The sequence below is a fragment of the Dermochelys coriacea genome, chromosome 1 (genome assembly GCF_009764565.3).
Source record: "Dermochelys coriacea isolate rDerCor1 chromosome 1, rDerCor1.pri.v4, whole genome shotgun sequence".
Taxonomy (NCBI): domain Eukaryota; kingdom Metazoa; phylum Chordata; order Testudines; family Dermochelyidae; genus Dermochelys; species Dermochelys coriacea.
In genome coordinates, this window is record NC_050068.2 from 151,268,653 (window position 1) to 151,295,328 (window position 26,676).

Consider the following 26,676-nt stretch of genomic DNA (forward strand, 5'->3'; position numbering starts at 1 on the left):
AAGATGCAGCCGGTCTGCTTTCAAACCGCGCCAAGGAAACATCTCTACACGCTCGTGCTCCACACCCTTCACGCCCGCGCCCTCGTGTCCCGCTCCGATACAAAATGGTGGGACCTCCTGCCACCTTTGGAGGGTGAGGAGCCCCAGTGGGCCAGCCTATATTCCACTTTAGTCCCAAGGCCGGCCGGGGATGTCAGTTGGCGGCTCCTTCATGGAGCCGTGAGCACGGGCGTGTACTTGGCACGGTTCACTTCAATGCCAGACACCTGCCCCTTTTGCGGCGTGAGGGATACCCTGACACATGTATACCTGGAGTGTGCCAGGATGCAGCCCCTATTCCGGCTCCTCACCAATATTTTATTACGTTTTTGGTTGCACTTCTCCCCTCATCTTCTCATTTATGCACTCCCTATCCGTGGCCCCACAAAGTCACGGGATCTCCTGGTCAACCTTCTTCTGGTCCTAGCTAAAATGGCCATCTACCAAACCAGAGTGAGGAGGTTGGCCGATGGAGTCTCCTGTGACTGTGGGGCCTATTTCCGATCCACGGTCCGTTCACGTATCCGGGCGGAGTTCCTCTGGGCAGCGTCCTCTGACTCCCTTGACGCCTTTGAGAAGCAGTGGGTGCTGTCCGGGGTTCTCTGCTCAGTGTCCCCATCCGGTTCCCTTCGTTTGACCCTTTGACCGCACTCCTATCCCTGTTATTTTATTAGTTGTCCCCCGGAATTTTTTGGGCATCTAGGTTCTGTGGATCCCCTTTTAGGCTGGGGGGGATCCTTTAGCAGTGGACGGGCTTCGCCCGCCCACTTCCCGGATCCCAGTAAGACTACTTTTCCATAGCCATCTGGCCTTGCCACAGCACAATATCTGTAACTAAAGAATTAAGGTCATATTTACAGGATGGCGGGGGCTTGATCTGGGGAACCAGTGACTCTGATTTAAGAAAAAAAAAAAAAAAAGTGGGTGCGGTAAATAATCAGCTGAACGTAAATTCTCACTGTGACACTGTGGCCAAAAGGGCTAATGCCATCCCCTTGGATGCATAAATGGGGGAATGTCAAGTAAAAATAGAGAGGCTATTTTATCTCTGTATGTGACACTGGTGCGACTGCTGCAGGAATACCATGTCCAGTTCTGGTGTTCACAATTGAAGAATATTGATGAATTGGAGAGGGTTCAGACGAGCCACGAGAATAATATAAGGAGTAGAAAACATGCCTTCTAGCGATGGATTCAAAAAACGCAGACTGTTTAGCTGAAAAAAGAAAAGGTTAAGTGGATTTGATTACCTACATGGGGAACAAATATTTGCTAATGGGCTCTTCAACCTATCAGAGGAAGATATACCTCGATTCAGTGTCTGGAAATTGTAGCTAGACCCATTCAGCCTGGAAATAAATTGTAAATTTACAATGAGGGTAATTGACCATTGGAACAATTTACCAAGGGTTGTAGTGACTTCTCTATTACGGGCAATTTTAAAAACAAAATTGGGTGTTTTTCTAAAAGATATGTGCTAGGAGTTACTTTGGAGAAGTTCTATAGCCTGTGCTAGACAGGGAGTTAGATTAGGCGATCAGTGGTCTGTTCTAACCTTGCAGTGTATGAATACATGTAATAGTCGTTATAAATACTGAATATACAAGTTCAATTTTGGAGGTTGAAATATGGGCTCCATAGCTAACATTGCTCTGCGACTTCCACTTAAAGCAGGACTAAATTTCCTCTGTGGCATACTTTAGCTGAGTTTTATTTCAGAACTTGGCATAATAACTCTTGTAGGGACAACTACATTTTCACTAAGCTCTGTTTTTCCTGAAGAAATGAACTTGCAGGAGAAACGTCTTATTCTCCCTTTCTTTGAAATCTTGCCCTGCCTTTTCTCTTCCTTGAATTCATCTAGCTAAATAAGCATATTCCCCCCACAAGCTTCAGACTTTACATACATATGTATTCTGGTAAGATCTCAGAACACAGCCACTTTTTGAAATTTTAAAACTAAACATATAGGGGGTTATTTCCTCTTATTTCTCCTTCTAGTGTTTGCAGTTCAAGAAGAATGTTGATGAATTGGAGAGGGGTTAGACAAAAGTCATGAGAAGGATCTAATTGAGTTTCACCAAGCTTAGCATACCGAATGGCTCAAATCTGTAAACTGCTGCAGTTTCAATTTAAAAATGCAATGTTTATTTGTGTTTTTTTTTCCCCCACAGGCAGTTTTCAGTCTGATTAATCAGTGGGAAGGAGGGATTGACCTGGTTTTTGGGTATGTGGGGTTCAGCAGGGGTGTGTTCTGGAGAAGGGAAGAAAATAGCTGCTTGTTAAGAGAGGAGACTAGGGGGAGTTCAGTTCCTCTGTGCTAAGGGACCCTTGCCTTGAAGAATTCCAGTGTTATTGCTGCTTTGGCTTCTTGAGTGCAGTGGGCTAGAGGGAGATAAATGTAGGGGGTAAGATCTGTATTCTGATGAACTCTTATGGCTAGAGGAGTTTTTTTCTTCAACTCTGAAACCCTCTAGCTCAGGCCCCACTTTGTTACCCTCCTCCCACACACACAACCCTATATCCTCCTGCTCATTATCCCTGATCATCCCCATGCCTTCACTCAAAACTTCCTCTCTCTTACAGCTTCACCCTACTTCCCTATCATAGTCCACATGTAAAACATATGTGTATAAAAGTTTAAAGGCTGGGGGTATGGGGGTCTCTCCGGGGATATGAATGCAGCTGTCCAGAGGACCATAAAAAAAACTGCAAAGCAAGAAAAAAAGCAGTTACTCTCTCCCCACATCTATATTACACTCATCGATTCTGCTTTTGAATCACGGGTTCTTCCTTTCCACCATTCGCATATGTGGGGGTATGTGGGTATTAGGCCTTGAGATAGATAGATAATTTTTTTAAGAAAGCTTAAGAAGCAGGTATTAAAGAAATGGACTTGTTTTTGTTTATAAATATAGCTTTGTGAGGATCTAGAAAAATTCTATCTGCCTGACAGATTTTTGTTGGTGTCCATTTCAGTGGAGATTATTAGATGTATACGGCATTGTAATTTACAACAGGGACTTCCATAATGAGCAGAACCCAGAAACCGTACAGTAGTGTAAGTTGATACAATTAAAAGTAAAAAATATGCACTATGTAAAAATGTTCCAACATATGGCAAATAATGAAAACATCTCAAGTCCACTAGGAATTTAACTGGATGTGTGCTCACTTCTGCCTTTCACTGGAATCAGTATTTCCAGTTACCATTTCCTAGCATGCTGTGCAGAGAGTGCTACTGCTGTTGACAAGTCTGCACAGACATACAGAGTGGCGAGGAGGTGAAAGTAATGCCATCTGTTTGGGCTGAAATGGGATTGATATAATTTGGGCTATGTGACTTGTGGAATGTTGATGCTGGTTATGATGCAACTTCATTCTTTTAGCATGTGTAGTGACCTTTTAGAGCTTGTTCTATGGTCTTAACGTGCAGGGAAGCTTTCAAATAGGGCATAAAGCAAATCCTGCTTACTGTCCAGATTTTCATAATCCATGAATGTCGCATTTGCCAGTTTCTTGATATTTGTTTCCCAGCCCACTTTCACTTTAAGAATATAGGAGTAAACTTCATAATGCCAAATTTATGGCATTACACTAATTTCCATGGCAGTAGAAAAACCACAAATAAAACTGACAAAGTCAGTAGTATTATAGAGTGAGCTCTTATTACAAATATAAATATTTAATAATAGTATTATTATTACTATTTATAGGGGGCCTGGGAATTAATAACTGACTTCAAAATGTTTTTGTAGCTACTTACATGAAACCTCACTAATGTTTTAATAGTAACACTTTTTCAAACAAAATAGATGTATTTATTTAATAACATTTATTCATTTTTGTAGATATTCTGAGTAACACCGGGAATGTAACTTTGATTTTCCCTTGTCCTCTGTCTACAAGAAAAATGCATACAGATACACGGTTTCCTACATTACTACCAACTGTTTCAATTTAATTTAATGTAATTTCCCTTTTCTTCTCTATTTATTCTTGATGAGACTCTGATGCTAGAGAGAGTTCTCTGTTGGTTTGCTTTTTTTTTCCTTGGAGGGATAATTCTGACTATTTAGAAAAGAGAGATACTCATAGATAACTAGTGTTCACAGGCTTCATGATGGTGGTTTACAAGACTGCAATTACCTGTTAATGCTGGAATAGCAAACAAGTTGCCTTCATACTGCATCTCTCCCAGGACTTTTGGGGGTAGAGATATTAGTGCTATATTTTTGTGTAAACCAGAGAACAGCTTATGGTAATTATTTTGATTGAGTGGTAGCTACAGACTGCCAAATTCAGTTACCTTGATGCCAAAAGAGCAGTGACTGACACTCATGTTAAAAATATTATTTGGTTTTACTCATCCATGCTGCTACAACCATAATTATCTCCCCTGTTTTTCATGTTGGAGATCCTGGACTTGCTGGACAATGATGCTTAGAGTGTACAGTTCTTTCTTTATCTTGAGCTCTGCAATAATAATAGTAATGAATTCAGCTGCATTGTCACTTAAGATATTTGGGGCATCACACAAAAGATTATCTGCGAACTAGTACGAAATCACAGCTGTATGTTTATATGACAGTGGCCACAGAATACTAATATGGCCCGTTGGTCCCAGAATACAGTGCCATTATCTCTTTGTACAAGCCTTGGGGTGGTGACTGATTCTCAGTTATCACTATCTCCAGGAGAAAAATAAACTTTCATCGAGATTGCTTTGACAAGAACACTTTTTTGTGGTGTTTGCTATGTTTATATTGATCTCTAAGTAGGGATTTGAAGTGTGTCACAGAACCGTGTGACTTTAATAAACACATGAGTGGCTGTATTGCATCAGACTAGTTCTGCTTCATTCTATCACACCTGCCATGGTCTGTGACAATATGTGAGCTGGACTGATCATTACATATCTACCATGCCAACAAAGCATCTGGGTTTATGCTTCTTAATGGGCTTTTCTACATCACTAAAATACAGGTTCTTGTGATGTGGGAGGGAAGAGAAACCAAAATATTTTAATTAAGCTACATGTTACAGGTAGACATAAATCCAACATTCTTGAATACTGAATTATTTTAATATCTCAGTTCTTGTTGGTGCACTTGAAACAGAAGTGATACATTTTTATGCTATGAGTTAAGTGAAAGTTGCTCATTCTGAAATATTAAACCACTACTTAAAAACTAGGTCTAATCAATAGATTAGTATTTCATGGTAAATACCTACACCCCCAGAGCACAGCCACAGGCCCCCTGGCTCAGATACCCACACGCTCTCCCACCAACCCCCAGCCCAGCCATGGGGTCCCCCCTTGCCCAGATACCCACACCTCGGCCTAGATACCCGCACCTCTTTACCCCAGAAGCCCAGCCACACACCTCCCCCAGCCTAGATACCTGCACCCCTTCCCCCCAGAGCCCAGCTGCAGGGCCCCCCCTTGCCCAGATACCTGCACCCTCTCTCCCCTCCAGAGCCCAGGGATCCAGAGGGAAAAACAGCCTGATGCTGGATCCCAGGCTTGTGTGGTTTCATGTGCACCACTGTCCCTTTCCTCAGGGCATGTAGGGAACTGCAGCTGCCAGAAACCTTCTAGCTCCCTCTCCTTCCCCATGACTGTGTCTTCTGTGTGCGAGCTGGGCTCTGCTGGGTCCAGCATCCCCTGTGGCAGCCAGCAGCACTACAGCCCGTTTCTGTGGGTGGAAAGGAAATTCTGCAGGCATAATATTAATTTCTGCAAAATTCTCCATTGGGCAGTGGTTCAGAATTCCCCCAGGAGTAAGTGAATGATTTGAGATATCTAGCATGTATGTCAGTAAACAGAATCCGAGAATTCTGTAACTGATGCACAGGATTACAGGCACTAAAATGTGTTATAATCAACAACCAGAATTTACCTCCTCTTCAGATGTTTGCATAATCACCACTTTCTCAGGCCATCAGCGAGGTTTTTATTGGGAACCTATAACTGTATGAGCATAGGTTTCAGAGTAGCAGCCGTGTTAGTCTGTATTCGCAAAAAGAAAAGGAGTACTTGTGGCACCTTAGAGACTAACAAATTTATTAGAGCATAAGCTTTCGTGAGCTACAGCTCACTTCATCGGATGCATTTGGTGGAAAAAACAGAGGAGAGATTTATATACACACACACACACACAGAGAACATGAAACAATGGGTTTATCATACACACTGTAAGGAGAGTGATCACTTAAGATAAGCCATCACCAACAGCAGGGGGGGGAAAGGAGGAAAACCTTCCATGGTGACAAGCAGGTAGGCTAATTCCAGCAGTTAACAAGAATATCAGAGGAACAGTGGCGGGTGGGGTGGGGGGGAGAAATACCATGGGGAAATAGTTTTACTTTGTGTAATGACTCATCCATTCCCAGTCTCTATTCAAGCCTAAGTTAATTGTATCCAGTTTGCAAATTAATTCCAATTCAGCAGTCTCTCGTTGGAGTCTGTTTTTGAAGCTTTTTTGTTGAAGTATAGCCACTCTTAGGTCTGTGATCGAGTGACCAGAGAGATTGAAGTGTTCTCCAACTGGTTTTTGAATGTTATAATTCTCGACGTCTGATTTGTGTCCATTCATTCTTTTATGTAGAGACTGTCCAGTTTGGCCAATGTACATGGCAGAGGGGCATTGCTGGCACATGATGGCATATATCACATTGGTAGATGCGCAGGTGAACGAGCCTCTGATAGTGTGGCTGATGTGATTAGGCCCTATGATGGTATCCCCTGAATAGATATGTGGACAGAGTTGGCAACGGGCTTTGTTGCAAGGATAGGTTCCTGGGTTAGTGGTTCTATTGTTGACAGAGCCAGAAGAGTACCCAGAAGTCACCTACTACAGGACAGGCCCAACAAAGAAAACAACAGAACGCCACTAGCCATCACCTTCAGCCCCCAACTAAAACCTCTCCAACGCATCATCAAGGATCTACAACCTATCCTGAAGGACGAGCCATCGCTCTCTCAGATCTTGGGAGATAGACCAGTCCTTGCTTACAGACAGCCCCCCAATCTGAAGCAAGTCTGTAAGCAAGGACTGGTCTATCTCCCAAGATCTGAGAGAGCGATGGCTCGTCCTTCAGGATAGGTTGTAGATCCTTGATGATGCGTTGGAGAGGTTTTAGTTGGGGGCTGAAGGTGATGGCTAGTGGCGTTCTGTTGTTTTCTTTGTTGGGCCTGTCCTGTAGTAGGTGACTTCTGGGTACTCTTCTGGCTCTGTCAACAATAGAACCACTAACCCAGGAACCTATCCTTGCAACAAAGCCCGTTGCCAACTCTGTCCACATATCTATTCAGGGGATACCATCATAGGGCCTAATCACATCAGCCACACTATCAGAGGCTCGTTCACCTGCGCATCTACCAATGTGATATATGCCATCATGTGCCAGCAATGCCCCTCTGCCATGTACATTGGCCAAACTGGACAGTCTCTACGTAAAAGAATGAATGGACACAAATCAGACGTTAAGAATTATAACATTCAAAAACCAGTTGGAGAACACTTCAATCTCTCTGGTCACTCGATCACAGACCTAAGAGTGGCTATACTTCAACAAAAAAGCTTCAAAAACAGACTCCAACGAGAGACTGCTGAATTGGAATTAATTTGCAAACTGGATACAAATAACTTAGGCTTGAATAGAGACTGGGAATGGATGAGTCATTACACAAAGTAAAACTATTTCCCCATGGTATTTCTCCCCCCCACCCCACCCGCCACTGTTCCTCTGATATTCTTGTTAACTGCTGGAATTAGCCTACCTTGCTTGTCACCATGGAAGGTTTTCCTCCTTTCCCCCCCCTGCTGTTGGTGATGGCTTATCTTAAGTGATCACTCTCCTTACAGTGTGTATGATAAACCCATTGTTTCATGTTCTCTGTGTGTGTGTATATAAATCTCTCCTCTGTTTTTTTCCACCAAATGCATCCGATGAAGTGAGCTGTAGCTCACGAAAGCTTATGCTCTAATAAATTTGTTAGTCTCTAAGGTGCCACAAGTACTCCTTTTCTTTTTGTATGAGCATAAGCTTCTACCACTGGATCGAAAATAGTGTCTCCATTAGCAGACAGAAGTAGTGTGCTGTTAAACTCTTACGTAGACTAGCCACTTAAAAGGTGAGACAGATTCACGCTCACGTAATGTAGGTTATATTTACTCCTCCTGTATTCTGTGAATTTTTTTTTAAAATGGTTAAATATAACACCGCTTCAGGGAGATGAGGGAGGAAGGGAACAGGAATCTGTCCCTTCAAATAAATTGTCTTCATGCCTCATCTCCCTGTTGAGTAGCTACCTTTCCTGTGTCTTGCTTAGCACCCACTCGGCAGCTTCCCCTCCAGTCCTTTCTCTCTTCTGTCCTGCCTTCCTTGATAAATAGGGGACAGCTGGCTCCTGTTCCTTCCTTACTGACTTATGTAGCCCCTGGATTTCTTTCCCACTCTTTCTCCAACAACACTCCAGCTTTACTAGGGTCTGGATTTCCGTTTTGGAGGAGCAGGCAAGGGATGGCAGATTCGCTCTAGCTGGTGCTGATCCCTTCAGAGCTGGCAGTGCCCATTTTTTGACAGACCCAGATCAAGCTTCCACATGATGGGACTTCAGCCAGGAACTGGGCTATATAAGTGAGAGATAGCGGGAGGTATGGGACACCTTTTTTGTCCCCTTCCTTCTCCAAAGTTGAATACGAAAGTTGTTCTTCTACCTAGGAATCTGGATTTGAAAAGTTCCATTAAAGTTAAATATGTGCTCTTTATACTAAATGTAGTTGACCTATTAGATGGTAATACACACTTTTGGTATAATACATTCCAGACTGAGTTTGTTTACTTGAATATTTGTTTCTTGGTGATTTCTAGCATTAAGTCTTCTCTTCCCAACCCCTAGACTCTTGTTCTATTATGAACCCGAAAACAAGTTGGCTGTGTCCATTTAGCTCGTTTGTTTTTCTTAGTTATCTTCTGCAGCTAACATTTTTTTATGGAATACCAAAATGGGGAGCAAACAATACAAATGAAGAAAACAGTTTGTTTGTTTTTTCCATAGTCTTGGTTTAATACTGTAACCATTCTGATGGACCCAAAATTTTCAAGAGACTGATTTTTAAGTGCATCAGTTTGGGCTGTTAAAGTTGGACTTCTGTAAATGGACTTGATACGCAGAGCAGTCAGACTCTACAAAATGGTCTTTTAAGATATCTTGAATTGGGCACCCAAAAGAATGGCTAAGATAGGTAAACTATTTAAACACAATGCCTTTCAAGGCTGTCAAGTGATTAAAATAATTAATTGCGATTACCGTGCAAATGTATCACAACTAATTGCACTATTAAATAATAACAGAATACCATTTATTTAAATATTTTTGAATGTTTTCTACATTTTCAAATATATTGATTTCAATTACAACACAATACAAAGTGTACAGTGTTCAGTTTATATTTTTATTACAAATATTTGCACTGTAAAACAAAATAAATAGTATTTTTCAATTCACCTACTACAAGTACTGTAGTGCGATCTCTTTATCATGAAAATTAAACTTACAAATGTAGAATTATGTTTATTTTATTTTTGAGTGCAGTTTTTTTTAATGTAAAACTTTAGAAAGCCAATAAGTCCATTCAGTCCTACTTCTTGTTCAGCCAATCTCTCAAACAAACAACTTTGTTTACATTTGCAGGAGATAATGGTGCCTGCTTCTGTTTACAATGTCACTTGAAAGTGAGAACAGGTGTTCACATGGCACTGTTGTAGCGGGCATTGCAAGATATTTCCATGCCAGCTGCAGTAAACATTCATGTGTCTCTTCATGCTTCACCCGCCATTCCAGAGGACGTGCGTCCATGCTAGGGTGACCAGATGTCCTGATTTTATAGGGACAGTCCCGATTTTTGGGGTCTTTTTTTCTTATATAGGCTCCTATTACCCCCCCCACCCCCGTCATAATTTTTCACACTTGCTGTCTGGTCGCCCAAGTCCATGCTGACGATGATTTTCTGCTTGATAACAATCCAAAGCAGTGCGGACTGATGCACCTTCATTTTCATCATCTGAGTCGTATGTCACCAACAGAAGGTTGATTTTCTTTTTTGGTGGTTCGGGTTCTGTAGTTTCCACATCAGTGTTCCTCTTTTAAGACTTCTGAAAGAATGCTCCATACCTCGTCCCTCTGATTTTGGAAGGCATTTCAGAATCTTAAATCTTGGGTGGAGTGCTGTAGCTATTTTTTGAAATCTCACATTGGTACCACTTTGCATTTTGTCAAATATGCAATGAAAGTGTTCTTAAAATGAAGATGTGCTGGGTCGTTATCCAAGAGAGCCATAACACAAAATATATGGCAGAATGCTGGTAAAACACAAAGCAGGAGACATACAATTCTCTCCCAAGTAGTTCAGTCACAAATTTAAATAATGCATTTTTTTTAAATGAGCGTCATCAGCATAGACATGAGTGGACTTGTTGGCTCTAAAGTTGTACATTATTTTGTTTGAGTGCAGTTATATAGCCAAAAAAACCCCAAACCCTACATTTGTAGTTGCATTTTCATGATAAAGAGAGTGCACTATAGTACTTGTATTTTTCAATTCACCTTATACTATTTCTTTTATCATTTTTACAGTGCACATATTTGTAATAAAAAATAATATAAAGTGAGCACTGTACCCTTTGTATTGTGTTATAATTGAAATCAATATATTTGAAAATGTAGAAAAACATCCAAAAATACTCAGTACATTTCAATTGGTATAATATTGTTTAACAGTGTGATTTAAAACTGCAATTAATCGTGATTTTTTTTATTTAATCACGTGAGTTAATTGTGATTAATCAGCAGCCCTAGCTGAAAGATAAAAAATCACGATAGAAATGTTTACAGAGTCTTTAGTGGAGTTCAAAATCCTTAAACTTTTTCCAATGACTGTAAGTTGAATTTTTAAGAAATCTTGATCCTTCTGGAATTTAGGAAGCAACATTTATTTTCATTTGGCAAATTCCTAATGAATGACTGTTGTCTTTTCTTTCCTGTTCTCTGGTTTTCCACACTATATTGTTTTTTAGAATGATAGAAAAGTGAAACTTGCAGTGTCACACACTTCAGCTGGATAATGGTTTTTGTAAACTCTATTTTGCTGTTAGCTTGTGGTGTAGAACAGTAGGGAATGTCAGCAGAAAAAGCTGGATCTTGTATTTGTGCTTCAAATTGCCTTAAGGACTGATTCTCAATCAGGATCTCATGTCCAATTTATTTTAACTTGTGCGCACAGTTACTGAGATTGCTTGCTAATTGTGCATTTGCATATGTAAATTCCTGTCTTGCATCTAACTGGTTTATTTTTGTGTGTAAATATTCGATTCACGTGCGATTTCATACTGTCTTTTTGGTATCTTGGGGTTTAATATTCACTTTAATATTTAATATTATTTTAAAAGGAAATTGCACACATTTTTGCTACTCCAGAACCTAAAGATTTACTTGGAAAGAAGTACACTGCTCAAGTTGAACAAACTAAAATATAACTTAAATGTTATAGGTACGGTTGGAGTTTCTTTAATGCCATGGTAGCTTGCAAAGTTCAATGTTGCATAAGAGAATGTGTAGACCTTCAATTTCATCAGCCATTCTGGAGTGTGATTCTCACTAGGTATTACACAGAAACATATTTATAACGCTTGTGAGAATTTCAGAAATGATGCCCCCATGTAGTCATAAGTACTTTTTGGAGGCAGAGTTCACAGCCATGTACCATTTGCTCCCTGTAGCCCTGAAAGGAAGCATTTAAGTGGGTTCTTAAGTTCATCTTTAATCAGGATGGTGCTTATACATGTGCTTAAGTCCCATTGACTTCAGAGTTTGTTAAACATGAGCTTAAGTGTTCTGAATAGGGATGCTGTGCTGAGTGAGGGCCTGTGGTTGCACTTAAACAATCTTTGGGATAGTACCTATAATGCTCGGAAGTCTATGCAAAAGTATTTTTAATAGCCAGTAACACTGGAGGAGCCTTCATATATATATATATATAATATATATATATATACATAAGAGAATGCTTTGAAAAATCTCTCTCCAGACAACAAACATTTTCTTTTGGGCAGTTTTATTCTGAACTTTTGGGAATGTATCCATACAATATTTTCAGAGGTGATCTTTCTGTTCTCCATCTTTTCAGTGTTCCTAACAGAAAACAAAGCCAACTCTGTGTTAAAAAGATACCCAAGAGCCAATGGATTTTTGGAAGAGATAAAGCAAGGAAACATAGAGCGTGAATGCAGCGAAGAAATCTGTACCTATGAGGAAGCAAGAGAAGCTTTTGAAAACGATGAGAAGACAGTAAGTTAGGGGTTTTTTTGTTGCTTTTTTTTAATAATTGAATTACTTAATGCAAGCTTAAGTGTGTGCTTAGTGGCCTCCAGCTTTCCTACATTGCACTACATGTCGTAGCTTATTCATTTTTACTAAATGCATTGTGACAAAACTAGTAAGCTGCTCCACACTCTTTAAGATATTAAACAGGATATTCCTCTATGGAGGGGAAGAGAATGAATGTGCATGCCACGAACATCTTATTTAAATCATGCATTTAAAGCCACGAGAGAGAGCAGTTGAAATGCAGAGTACCCAGTAAAGACAAACTTATTCTAAAAACAAGCAGAATTGAAGTGGCTTTCCTGAAACTAGCAGCTGCACTCCAACAGAGTACTTGTTAAGCACCACCTATGTAAAACCTTGAAAGAATAAGGGCCTGATCTAGCAGTGCCTTGCACATGGGCAGAGCCCCATTAATTTGAATGAGGTTCTGTGCCGGAGCAGGAGCTGTTTATGCATAATTCGTTGCAGGATCAGGGTGAAAGTCTGTAAATAGAGGTCTGGTGTATGCCAGAATGACTGTTACTGTTCAGGGCATACAGATACCCACCTGGAGGTCCCTTCCAGCCTACATTTCTATGATTAGATGACATCTTTGATTAAAACCAGTTAGAAAGGAGTATGTCTTGCAGCTGTCACTTATAAAGCAATTGGCCCAGAATCTTAATTTAAGCTGCATGCAACAAATAAAAACAGTGTGCGCAGTCTCTGACCATGGTATGTTGGCTACTATAATGTTTGAAGTACAGTATTTTCAGAATGCATCAAGATAGGAAAGATACATCCCTTGAGTTCCCTATAGAAATGGATGAAACTGGGAAGAATTTTTTGGGATAGAATATAAGGTTAACAAGGAAGTTGACATTTTATAGTGGAGTGGATAACAACCACTATATAGTTTTCTGGCCCATATTTTAAAAAGTTATCCTTCTGTCATATGCATTTGCAGGAAATCGTACAGCCAGGTATTAGATGCCTTAATTCCTCCTCACCTTTTCTCTGTGCAGTTTATAAAGGAATCCTATGTTTTAGCTTTCTCTGCACATTTTTCTAGCTACTTATTTTATCTTAAACATACCATTCCTGGTGGTCTCCTTGGAAAAATGTAGGACTGGAATGGGAATTTTCTTAGCCACTCAATGAAGGGTCAGGAGGTTGTGTCTTTAACAAAGATCATTCCTTCTAACTAACTGTGTGTGTGTGTTTAAAAACACCTTTATAATTCAGTTTTATACAGTCTGATTAAAAGCACTTTACCTCATAGTTGATCTGGTTTCATTTTTGTGGTATTTTCAGTCTCCCATAGAATCTTTTTTGGCAAAACAGGTAGGAATTTCCTTCAGTGCTTCCGGGACCTCTTGTGTCTGGGCCAGATTTTGAGAGGGAGGAATCATCTTCTCAGTATTGACCAAACTGATCCCGAGTCCCATAATGCTTTATGGCTATATCAAAGATGAAGTGAAAAACTAATGCTTGTGAAGCTATATATAAAACGCTGATGCTGCAGTTTTTCCATAAAAGGAATGAAATTGTAATAAGGACTGTGAAATTGGCTCTTGCAAACAGATTTATTAACCAGAAATGTAAGTTACTTTTTCCTCTAACTGCGTATTTGACTGGGTAAGGTATGGTATGCAACTAAGGGCTAGTCTACACTACCACGCTTCATTGGTCCGCTGTAGCTGGTCTGATGAAGATGTGCTATGCCGACGAGAGCGCGCTCTCCATCAGCATAATTACTCCACTTCAACAAAAGGCAGAAGCTATGTCAGCAGGAGAGCATCTCCTGCCAATTTAGCGTTGGCGTAGACCGTGCTTAGGTCAATGTAACTTGCATCATTCAGGCTTTTTCTTACATTAACTTAAGCAGTAGTGTGGACAAGCTCTAAGATAAGAAAGTAGTTAGTAGTAAACAAGTAGGGTATATCCTATATTCTCAAATGCTTTCTTCAGAGGTTGAAAAACTATGAACTGTATCCCCCAAAATGGTTTCTACTCATGCTAAGCTTTATTGTGGAAATTCATTTGTAGTTAAACTGTTGCAATCCATATTCTTTATATGTCAGGAATAACAAGGTGTATGTCCTGCTGAGACTTGCAAAATATGCAGTCTACTAGGTATGGATTATCTGTGCTGAGTCTGGTTTGTACAGACTCCTTTATGTCTCGTAAAACTTACGGAGCTAGATAAGAGAAGAAGTGTAAGGTCTGTGGTGATAAAGTGGAATTTGTGGAATTTTTCTATCAGTCATAAACACGTCTGGTATAAATATAAGTGAGCTTGAAAGCATATTTTGAAGCAGCTCTATGGTGTGATGTGTAATGCTGTGAGACTGCTTCCTAGAGAGAGTAATGTATGACTTTCTTTTCGTGTTCTGTCTTGCCTTTTGACTTAATAAACTGATTGAGCCTGTCTTATTGAAGTGAAGAAAGCCTGTTCCATGCAGTGAATGGTTACTTTGTCCTGGAGTTGAGTGGTGGCAATCCATACAGATAAAGCAATTTACAATCCCTACTTTGATGGGAAGAAGTAGGATCTCTTGGCTACTGTAGCCGTAACATAGGCTTGTTAGAGTTCCTTCTGTTGTGGTCTTGTGTGCCCAGTGGAGTTCTATAATGCAAGTGTTGTGGTGCCTTGATCTACTTCTGGTGCATTTTTAAAAGGCTGATCTTACAATAGCAGCTTTATCGTTTATCTTAAACATGTATAGCCAGAGAGGGCTTTAACATTGATGTACCTCGGTCTTTGAATGGGGTTATAAATGAACAGAAGAGACTGTCTATATTATGATATGCTGAAAATGTTTTCTGGTAACTAGGAGGAAAAAATAAGTACAGACAAAACTTAAAGTTGATCTATGAATGAGACTGCTCAGGCCATTTTAGGCATAATTGATTATCAACACCTCTGGCCCGTAGAAACAGCAAAGCTTTGTGTGGCTTTAAAATTCTTAGGCTCAAGGACGTTTTGAGACATAATTACAGAATAATGCACAATGTCATGGCATGATTGCAGCATTGTAATTCATTTTATTTCTGTTAATTTCAGGTATTTTGATTGAAATTATGCCACATGCATCTGAATTGCTACATTCCAGCGGATTTAAAAAAATCTTTAATTGTGGAAAACTTTGAACATTTAAATTAAGTTTTTCAGAAAGCAATGTCAGCTGCATGGCTGAGTTCTATATAAGCAGTGTTTGAAAGCATCTACCCAAAATAGTATTTCTCAGTATCAGATGTGGCCTTTCATATTGGCTTTCAGACTAATCATTAACACTGTGTAAATATCTAATACTACAGAGATCTATGTATAATACAGTATGTTGAACTTCAATATATAGTTCTACTATAATCGCAGATTGAAGAAAATTTTTAAAAAACCAAATGACTGAAGTGCTTAGTCACACTATCATTTTGTTCACATACTCCAAGTATTGAATACAGAATGCTTTTCTGATTGGGATCTTATGATTTTGCCTTTATAAAAGTCAAAGCATTGACTGGCAGTGATTTGTAGCTGGTATGTTGCCAAAATACAGTAGCGCCTTAAGATGGAAGTTCTCAGCACTACTTTATTAATGGTTTTAACATTGTCATGGAGAGTCAACAGCTCACTGTGTCGGCATCAATTTAATGTACAGGGGGCCTACTCTGTGAGTGACAGTTATATTGATAGTGAAGTATTAGAATCTCATTCTTTCAGATACTTTTAATTTAAATCTACCAATTGGTCACAAGTAGGCTGGACAAGCCAGTTGGTTGACCAGTCACATAATGTCAATTGATTGCCTGTTTGACCACAGCCTACCTTTTTGATGCATTATGGTGCCATCTGTTAGCAAGCCTACTTAAATGTCTTGATCATTCATTTTACTGCATTCTAATACAACCTGTTGAGAAAAAATTGAACTAATTGAAAGCTGAGCATCTTGGTTGGCTGGGATCTTCTAGAATAAACTGTCTTTGTATACCAGGCCATAAATATACTTGGCAGTTTTCATAAGACACTAAACAAGTTTAAGACATGGTCCCTGCCCTGAAGAGTTTACAGTCTACACTGACTAGACAAACATTCAAAAATTAACTCAGAGGGGAGTTGGGGAGGGGGAGGCAGCTTCACAGTCATTGAACTTCCTCTCCCAAAACAAAGAGAAAAGATGCACAGCCATTAAGCTGCTTGATGAGTTGGCTTGCTGCCTGCCTAGCATAAGTGCATTTAGAAATGACTTTTTCTTTTATAGTTGCTATGGGCTTGTTTTATTTCTGTTTAATTTTATTTTTTTCTTTTGTAACTTTAACATTCATATTTCAATGCTAACCTAACATTACTAAAAAAGATAATTCTTTCATTTTTAGAACTTCATTTCATTGGTGTTTCCATTTTTCTGAGTTAAAATAATTGCTAAGTAACCTGATTTTTGTAATTAGGCATAAGTGTCTGTCTAAGACTAAGCCCTTTAGAGACCATGAAGTCTTACTCTTTTTTTTGTTAGCATTGTTACTATGCGAATAAATTAGTGCTTTAAAATATTTGACTATCTTTGACAATATTTGACTGGTGAATTAACCAATTATTTTTGGACCAGTCAAATGTCCAGTCTTAGACACAACTTTATCTATGAATGATGCAGTTTCAATCCCTTGAGACACTTAAAATTAGACTTGTCTAGGCAATAGGAATTGCACAGAACAAGCTTGCGTTGGCAGAAGTATCTTAAATTGGCCTTTTCCATCACAGTTACCTGATTCTGTGGCCTAACTAGCATAACATTTGCTATCCTTTTAGGAGTGTGAAAGTAATCCTAGTGTGTCAAAGCTATGAATGCTGCAGTGATTGAAAACAAATGGTTGCTCAATGTATCCTTTCTAAATCACACCAATGAAATTATTTCGTGTATTAAAAGAAAATTTCTTAAGATGGGCTTGTGTTGCAAGTAGCAATTACTTACGTTTTCCAGCTTTTAAACTATTCTTTTAATTTTTTTTCTTAGCTGTACCAAGTCTACAAATATTTTGTTTTTATTTCTCCTGCTTTTCTAGCAATTCACGAGAACCCTTGGGCTCTAAAAATATCACTTAGGTGCCTCCCTGTTTTTGGCTTTTTGCATTTTCCTCCAATTGAAGTGATCTTCTGACTTGAGCAAGTCATTCCACCCCTCTGTGCCACCATTTCCCTATCAGTAAAATGGGGACAAAGATACTTACCTTCTTTTTGCTTTGAGATCTAGAGATGAAAAGTGCTGCATGAGAACTAGTTTGTGGTATTTTTAATTGAGTTTTTTCTTCTTGATTAGTGATCCTTGTCTCCACTTGGATATTAAAGTATTGCTGTCTTGTGAAACAAAAGCAGATTTAAAGACTTTTCAATTTCTGCAACGTACAGTCCTTCTGTATCACTATTCTAGAGGTGAATAGCAAGAAACTCATCAGCAACGGGGTCAGATGTTTCTAAAATTTTTGGTACAATCCTCCCTATAACAAACCTCAATTAATAGATTTAAGGCCAGAAAGGACTATTATGATGATCTAATCAGACCTCTTATCTAACAAGCCCAAATAACTTTGCCCTGTGTGAAGCCCATAATCTTAAACTTCTATCTTGTTGAGATGAAATCTTTTTGGAGCTTAGCACTAAGGATGTTCAGGCCTGCTCACCATGGTTTTTGGAAAGGAAACCTCCAAGGAAAAATATGGACTTTTTCCCTCTGAGATGTAAGCTATTTAAAAAAAACTTTTGCTGGCAAGCAATTTAATTGGCAATACTGGGGAAGAAAGGTAGAAATAATTACTTAAGGAATTTTTTTTACAAATTGGAAATTTTGTTAAGTATTCTTGAACTTTCAAATATTTCATTTATGCACAGAATTTCGGTTTCACAGAGCTGAAGAGCTTTAGCTTTGAGGGACTCTGTCATAAATATAAAGGGAAGGGTAACCACCTTTCTGTATACAGTGCTATAAAATCCCTCCTGGCCAGAGGTAAAACCCTTTCACCTTTAAAGGGTTAAGAAGCTAAGGTAACCCCGCTGGGCACCTGACCCAAAATGGCCAATGAGGGGACAAGATTCTTTCAAATCTGGAGGGGGGGGGACAAAGGGTTTGATCTGCCTGTGTGATGCTTTTGCCAGGAACAGATCAGGAATGTAGCCTTACAACTCCTGTAAAGTTAATAAGTAATCTATAAGTAATCTAGCTAGAAAATGCGTTAATTTTCTTTTGTTTAATGGCTGGTAAAAATAAGCTGTGCTTGATGGAATGTATATTCCTGTTTTTGTGTCTTTTGTAACCTAAGGTTTTGCCTAGAGGGATTCTCTGTTTTGAATCTGACTACCCTGTAAGGTATTTACCATCCTGATTTTACAGAGGTGATTCTTTTACCTTTTCTTGAATTAAAATTCTTCTTTTAAGAACCGGATTGATTTTTTTATTGTTCTTAAGATCCAGGGTTTGGATCTGTGTTCACCTGTACAAACTGGTGAGGATTCTTATCAAGCCTTCCCCAGGAAAGGGGGTGTAGGACTTGGGGGGGATATTTTGGGGGAAGACGTCTCCAAGTGGTATCTTTCCCTGTTCTTTGTTTAAAACGCTTGGTGGTGGCAGCATAGGGTTCAAGGACAAGGCAAAGTTTGTACCTGGGGGAAGTTTTTAACCTAAACTGGTAAGAATAAGCTTAGGGGGCCTTTCATGCAGGTCCCCACATCTGTACACTCGATTTCAGAGTGGGGAAGGAACCTTGTCAGACTCTTTTTAAGCTTTAAGATAATTTAGAGTGTGCCTAGGCTAAAACAGATGATAAATCACCATATGTCCTTTAAAGCAGCTTAAACTCTTAAGTTAGCTGAAGCTCTCCACACACCTCTCCAGTTGGACAGAAACCCCATAGATATCCTCATCCTCCTGCACCCCAAGCCAACTGCCTGCCTCTCTGGAGAGGATGAAGAGGAACTAGCTTTGCTGCTGCTTCTCTATTTGAGGGAATAAACAGGAGATATACTGGCTTCCCAGCATTCTGAAGAGCCACAAAAACAGGTCCTGTAGCAGGCACATCTTAGAGATGAAAAAATACTTGAAAACTATTAAAATGCTTATAAGTGGCAATAAAATGTATTAACTCTATGTCCTTATACTGGAAAGCATATATGATTTTGTAATCTGTTTCTACAGCACCTAACATTTTTAAAATAAATAAATTAACTCCAAAAAACCTAACTTATATTCACCTAAAGTGCTGCTGTGTTCTACAAAGTGGCTACCTAAAAATGGCAGCTTCTTACTCAACACATCTGCTCTGTGGTTTCAGAGTCAGACTTCCTGTCTCTAGTGCCAAAATAAGCTTTTACCACTTCACTGCTTAGGCAACAGAATGATCAGACACAAAGCTGGGTTCTAATACAAATAAATAATAATAACGGTCGTCTTCTAGTGAATGATTGACTTAGTTCCAGCTAAAGTTCTAGTCAGTTGTATCTGAACCAGATTCTTCTTAGCATATGCATAACGTGCTGGTTGGATCATTAGCTTCCTCAGCCTGCACCAGGTACTGACTGGGAATGTGATGTGAATGCTGATCTGTGCCCCCCTGAAATAGATTGAGGGCCCGGGGGGGTGGGGGAGGACACAAGTCTCCCTAAAGGTGTTATTTGGCCAGCAGAAATTTTATTACTAGTGGTGCTGTGTAAGAAAGGAAAGAATCCAGCTTGATTTTCAGACCCCAGGTGGATTTCAGTAGTGAAGTTAGGACGAAGAATCTTGCAAACTGAGCATGCATAAAGTGGGAGTCACTGGATTGCAGTAAACATGGAGCTCTACCTTGCCGTTTTCATAATCTGCTTTCAGCATAGTATTTTAAGTATTCATGTTATTAACTTGCTTTTTAAAGATAATAGCTTTCTGATTAAGGAACACAAAACAAAGAGAAGGAGTTGGGGGAGGAGGAACCTTTTCTGAAACCAGCACTTTTGTCAGAAAAGGTATTATGTGCCAAGAATGAGGTTCTTTGTTCAGCTATCCCTTTGCAGTCCCTGTCCACTTCCTCATCAGCTTTGTTCCAGATATGATCCCACCCAGCTAACCTATCCCTTTCCTACAGTAATGCTCTTCCGCTTTCCCAAGTGTCCCACTGACAATGCCTTCCAGAATCTCCAGACATTTCAACAGAGTTGTTTTGTATGGGGTCTGCATTTTTACTGTGGTATAGATGTGATTTTTTTCAAGTAATTTTAATTTTAAAAAATGCATTTGGTATGTTAAGATTCTTCCCTCATTTGAAATCCATGCTATATGGCTTTACTTAGATGATATTGGACCACATCTTATGAAACAGAGATGCTTTACAGACCTAATTAAGATGTTGAAATCTTGAAATTGTGGGGATATGTCAAATTTTGCCATGTTGAAAAGGCAAAGGAATGAACATGATTTTAAAAAAACCACTTCTGGATCATATTAAATATTGGGGGAAGGGATATGTATAACCCTATTGCCTAAAAATGTGGACTAAGCTAGTAGTTGCCTCTTTGATATATCTGTGTTTTTTTTAACTCTCCCCCCCAATTGTCCAAGAATCTCCTTATTTTGTAATCTAGTCTTAACTAGATTTTCAGAGATTATATTTAAAAGGAACCCTAGATTTCTTTATGTATGTGATCGATAGAATGAATGATAGACTTTTTCCTGAAGACAGAAATGATTGTTGCATTGTTAGTTACTGATGCATGTGTTCATAAAACTATTACCTTGTGAGAATGGTGGAATTGTATTGTGCTAATAAGATAAATGTCCAAGTGTAGAGTTTACCTTTGAAAAGATCAGTTAAGATGGCTTTTTTTGCACTTCTAATACATTGCCTAAATAAACCCTAAGTCTCTTGTTTGTGACAGGTTTCAGAGTAGCAGCCGTGTTAGTCTGTATTCGCAAAAAGAAAAGGAGTACTTGTGGCACCTTAGAGACTAACAAATTTATTAGAGCATAAGCTTTCGTGAGCTACAGCTCACTTCATCCGATGAAGTGAGCTGTAGCTCACGAAAGCTTATGCTCTAATAAATTTGTTAGTCTCTAAGGTGCCACAAGTACTCCTTTTCTCTTGTTTGTGTGTGTTTGTTTTTTTTAGTGCTAGGTTTAAGAATGTGTAGAGTGATGTAATTTCATAGATTCATAGATACTAAGGTCAGAAGGGACCACTCTGATCATCTAGTCCGACCTCCTGCACAGCGCAGGCCACAGAATGTCACCCACCACTCCTATGAAAAACCTCACCCATGTCTGAGCTATTGAAGTCCTCAAATCATGGTTCAAAACTTCAAGGAGCAGAGAAGCCTCCCTCCAGTCAACCATGCCCCATGCTACAGAGGAAGGCAAAAAAACCTCCAGGGCCTCTCCAATCTGCCCTGGAGGAAAACTCCCTCCCGACCCCAAACATGGCAATCAGCCAAACCCTGAGCACATGGGCAACATTCACCAGCCAGATACCCAGGAAAGAATTTTCTATAGTAAATCAGATCCCATCCATCTAATATCCCATCTCAGGGGATTTGGCCTATTTACCCTGAATATTTAAAGATCAATTACTTACCAAAATCCCATTATCCCATCATACCATCTCCTCCATAAACTTATCGAGTAGAATCTTAAAACCAGATAGATCTTTTGCCCCCACTGCTTCCCTTGGAAGGTTATTCCAAAACTTCACTCCTCTGATGGTTAAAAACCTTCGTCTGATTTCAAGTCTAAATTTATGTGAAGTGTTATGTATATTAAAAATATCACTTCATATTTTATACTGAGCACAGGATTTGTTTATGTAGCATGTAGATACCTGTTTGTTTGTTTGTTTGTTTGTTTATTGGAGGATTTTGTTTTCTCCAAGCACAGAATATAATTGATGTTTACTAACCTTATTTGTCTGAAACAAAGGGACAAGGTTTACATAACTTTATCTGTATTTTACATTTGGTCTATATTAACTATGCATAATACCGTTGCTACTTCATATGATACAGGGAGCGGAAAAGCTCTCTAGGACAGGAGGCATATTTTCCTATATTATCCTTGTTTAGCACCTAAAACAATGAGACCCTGATCCCGACTGGGGCTTCTTGATGCTTTTGTAATAGCTATTGTAATTTTGAAATATTAATAACATAACAAATTATCTTAAAGTACTGATGTCATTTCATTTTTAATTTTTCCCCCTCATTCATATTTCCACTACTGCGTTGATTCGTCTATCTTTTACCTGAGAACAAGTTTTCTGGACTATTTTGAGTATATGTCATATGGTTATCCATATATTGCAAAAGCTATGTTTAGCTATAAATAGCTGACAGCTATTTTATAATCCAGAGGGTGGAAAAGTCTGAGTGTTAGGATGATCGTACAGCATAGTTATGCTGGGTCAAAATAATCAATCATTCTGACAATGTTTCTCTGTCAAAGTAATTTAATAATCTTTAATTCCAAAAATAGATCTGACTTTGAGTTTTTGCATTCACAAATTATCTAAAATCAATTCAGATTATTTTTCTAATCCATTCCTATCTCTAATGTAGGTTTGTGACTATTAAGTGCTGATACAGAAATGTGAGGAGTTAGGTAGCTTAAAAAAACTCAAACTCAGCGATGCCTCCAGAAAGAAGTCAGGAAACTTTTTTTTATACAATATCTGCACCAATGAAAGATCTAGGTGGTCATTTATTGAAAGCCAAAACACTTTGCTTCAATTTTGTTATTGAAAATAGACCAGTTAAAATAATTTATTTTTAATAGCTTCTGATTTATTCTGTCTTGCTGTTTTAGAGGGAGTTCTGGAAAGGCTACCCAAATGGACTCCAGGGAGAAAGTAACAAAGGACATAATTGGTATTCATTTTACCTCGCATTTCCATTAATCATTGGCCTTTTTGTTATCCTCCTTATCATATTTCTCACATGGAGATGCCTGTTTAAAAAGAAAATCCGTAGACAGTCTGTATACATGCATAGGGGAGCCCGCGAAGCCATTGGTGATAATGCTGTGACTGATGGTAGAAGTCCTCTTCCCCAGCCGCTCAGCATTGTTCATTCCCCACAGGAAGAAATGTATGAAGGCAGTGGGCTGTCTCCGGGATATTTGGGCTCTCCGGATGGACGTTCAGACTCAATATCAACAAGGCTGTCAAACGGTGACCCTCCTCCTTCATACGAGGAAGCCACTGCCGAAGCCAGCATAAGAAATGAAATGGAGCATCACTTAGATCCACCCCCACAGTATGAAGACATTGTAAACTCCAGTTCAGCGAGTGCTTTTGCAGTACCTCCTGTTGTCACCAGTATTAAGTAAAGCAGGAAAAATATGAGCAACTTTTAAAAATTACTAATAAGAGAATTTTGTAGCACTTTATTGCAGCTTACTACCGTTTATATAATTTAATGGACTCATACTGTGTACCTCTGCCCTGTTTTGTTCCCTCTGCGTGTGTTCCCATGGCAGTTTTAAAGATGGGGAATCCATACTGAGAGCATGAAGCAGGTACAAATGTGGTCTTCTGTGCATACCTCTCAAATGTCCCTCAGTTTTGAGGGTTGTCATTTTATTTTATTCTGAATGTTGCCTACGTTCCACACACATTTGATGACACCTCCCTTTTAGTGGTGAAAATTATTTACATCAGAATCTAACACTGGTGAGAGAAAGTTATTTAAACCAAAGGGCCCTGTCCTACAGCATTTTAAGTTTCTTGCATGAATATTTTCTTTCATTTAGGGTCTTTGTCACACATTGTATCCTACACTTGGGCCTTGGAAGGCTGAGAAGTATTTGTATGTGTGAACAAACATCAACATAGCATATTCACCCAGTTTAAATATGATACTTAAGGGATTGCAGTAAGTGAGACTAAGATATTTTGGAACACATCAGCTGTATTTGTACAGAGGGCAGTAATTAAGTGAATTTTGCAGTTGGAAAAAACGATAGCCTAATGTTCTTATCCCCTCTGTTCTCCATCCTTCCCTCCAGCTAGTCATAGAATCATAGAATATCAGGGTTGGAAGGGACCTCAGGAGGTCATCTAGTCCAATCCCCTGCTCAAAGCAGCACCAATCCCCAACTAAATCATCCCAGCCAGGGCAGTGTCAAGCCTGACCTTAAAGCTTCTAAGGAAGGAGATTCCACCACCTCCCTAGGTAACCTATTCCAGTGCTTCACCACCCTCCTGGTGAAAAAGTTCTTCCTAATATCCAACCTAAACCTCCCCCACTGCAACTTGAGACCATTACTCCTTGTTCTGTCATCTGCTACCACTGAGAACAGTCTAGATCCATCCTCTTTGGAACCCCCTTTCCGGTAGTTGAAAGCAACTATCAACTCCCCCCTCATTCTTTTCTTCCGCAGACTAAACAATCCCAGTTCCCTCAGCCTCTCCTCATAAGTCATGTGTTCCAGTCCCCTAATCATTTTTGTTGCCCTCCACTGGACGTTTTCCAATTTTTCCACATCCTTCTTGTAGTGTGGGGCCCAAAACTGGATATAGTACTCCAGATGAGGCCTCACCAATGTCGAATAGAGGGGAACAGCTAGTCCTGTTTATGATGATATCTTGTTTCTGGAACATCTGATTTTTTTTTTCCCTTTAAGTGAATTCAGTTCTTGTGAAAAGTACTAGATTGACAGCTCTAGAAATTAAAGTTCCCTCTGCACTGCAGAACAGTTAATGCACTGCCTCTGGGTACACAGTACCAAACCAGTGTGCCTCATTACTGACATGCAGAAACCGCCTAGAAGGGGATGATCATAGTTTACTCTTCATGCCAACACAAATAGCAGTCTCTTCTGAGCCTGCCAACAGGCTGCCAGTTGCAATAGTGTCTTTTATTTATGTGGCTTTCTTTCCCCTACGAAATGCATGGTGATCACTCATTTCACATAGACCATTAAGCAGTTGTCAGATAATCTCTGGTCATTTCCAGTCTGCTCTGGATTTATGCCAATGACTGAAAGTTGTAATGTTCAGTATTCCACTACCAGTCTCTTGAGCCAGCCAAACCCCTATTTTAATTATCTAATGTTCTGAACTAAAATGTGTTGCAACATCATGCAGATATTTTTTGCAATAAAGAAATAATGCTTGTCCTTTGAAATAAAGAGATCAAATGTTCGCAGTGATTTTTGATAACTATGCTGTTAATTGAAGACTCCACACAAGCACAATTTTAAATTCACTGGCCAAAAGTCTCAGTTAATGCAATTTACATGGCTAAAAAAAAAAAAACTTTGCATAAAGCAGTCATTTAAAATGTTCTTTCCTCTGCTAAGACAATACGTGCTTTTTCTCGTTTGCTGGAATGATTCCAAATTACAAAAATTATTTTTTTAGCTTTAAAAGTTAAGGGTTCGATTTAAATGTAACAAATTATCTAACTTTTATTTTATGCTTGGCCTTTCTGATCTGATTAAAATGACAATTTGTCTTGTAGTGGTTCTTATAAAGCTTTATTTTTTCAAAATATAGCTTCTACTTTTTCTTCAATTGTAATTACATTGTCCCGCAATAAATGTGATGGTATGATTTACAGCCTTACCTCTCTGAATGTTTAAAAGTAAGAACATGCAGTACTGTCTTGACTGACTGCCAGAAAATTCAGGGTATTGCACTCCCTGCTTTGACTGTAACACTGAGAGGTGAATCTTGTACAGAACTAAAATGATTTGTTTACTAATGACCAACATGGAGATGGGTGACTTGTTTAAGAAATTATGGAAATCAGATGATTTAGAGATTGTTTAATTTTGGACACCTGTGGGGAGGTAGTTCCATCTTCACTGCGTGTAAATAACGTATTTGATTACAGTATTAAATATTTTTTAAAGATCTGGTTTACATTAAATTATGGTATTTAAACATTTTGCTTATGTTTATAGAAGATTTTTTGTTAATGTTTTTGGCATGCTAAATAAAGCTATTCTTAAATCCTTTTAATGCCTGTATCAATTCTGTGCAGTTGGAATAAAATAACATTGATTTCTATAACAGAGGTGCTGTATTAATTTCCATGATCTCTCATCTTGATGAAAATTGTTTTATATCAAATTTTAAGCTAATTAATTTTAAAACGGAAGAACTAGAATTTTTAAATTTGTGTGTGTATGTATGTATATATGAAATATAAAAACATACAGTATCTTATAACAGTGGCCAGCTGGAGCAATATTCAGAGAGAGAATGGAGACTTTTCTCTCTGGCATATTTTACAAGCAAGGAAACTATCT

General features: G+C 39.0%; 1 protein-coding gene across 6 annotated transcripts in view; it reads left to right on the forward strand.

Moving 5' to 3' along the window:
- The window catches only part of PRRG1 (proline rich and Gla domain 1), a 63,506-nt gene extending 37,124 nt beyond the window's left edge, over nucleotides 1–26,382 (forward strand). For all 6 annotated transcript variants that reach the window (XM_043505572.1, XM_043505573.1, XM_038386926.2 and 3 more), the window contains 2 exons: nucleotides 12,234–12,394; nucleotides 23,227–26,382. In XM_043505572.1, coding sequence (XP_043361507.1) covers nucleotides 12,234–12,394; nucleotides 23,227–23,748 — 683 coding nt within the window. In that variant the 3' untranslated portion in view covers nucleotides 23,749–26,382. The remainder of the gene's footprint in view (nucleotides 1–12,233; nucleotides 12,395–23,226) is intronic.
- Nucleotides 26,383–26,676: the final 294 nt, after the last annotated feature.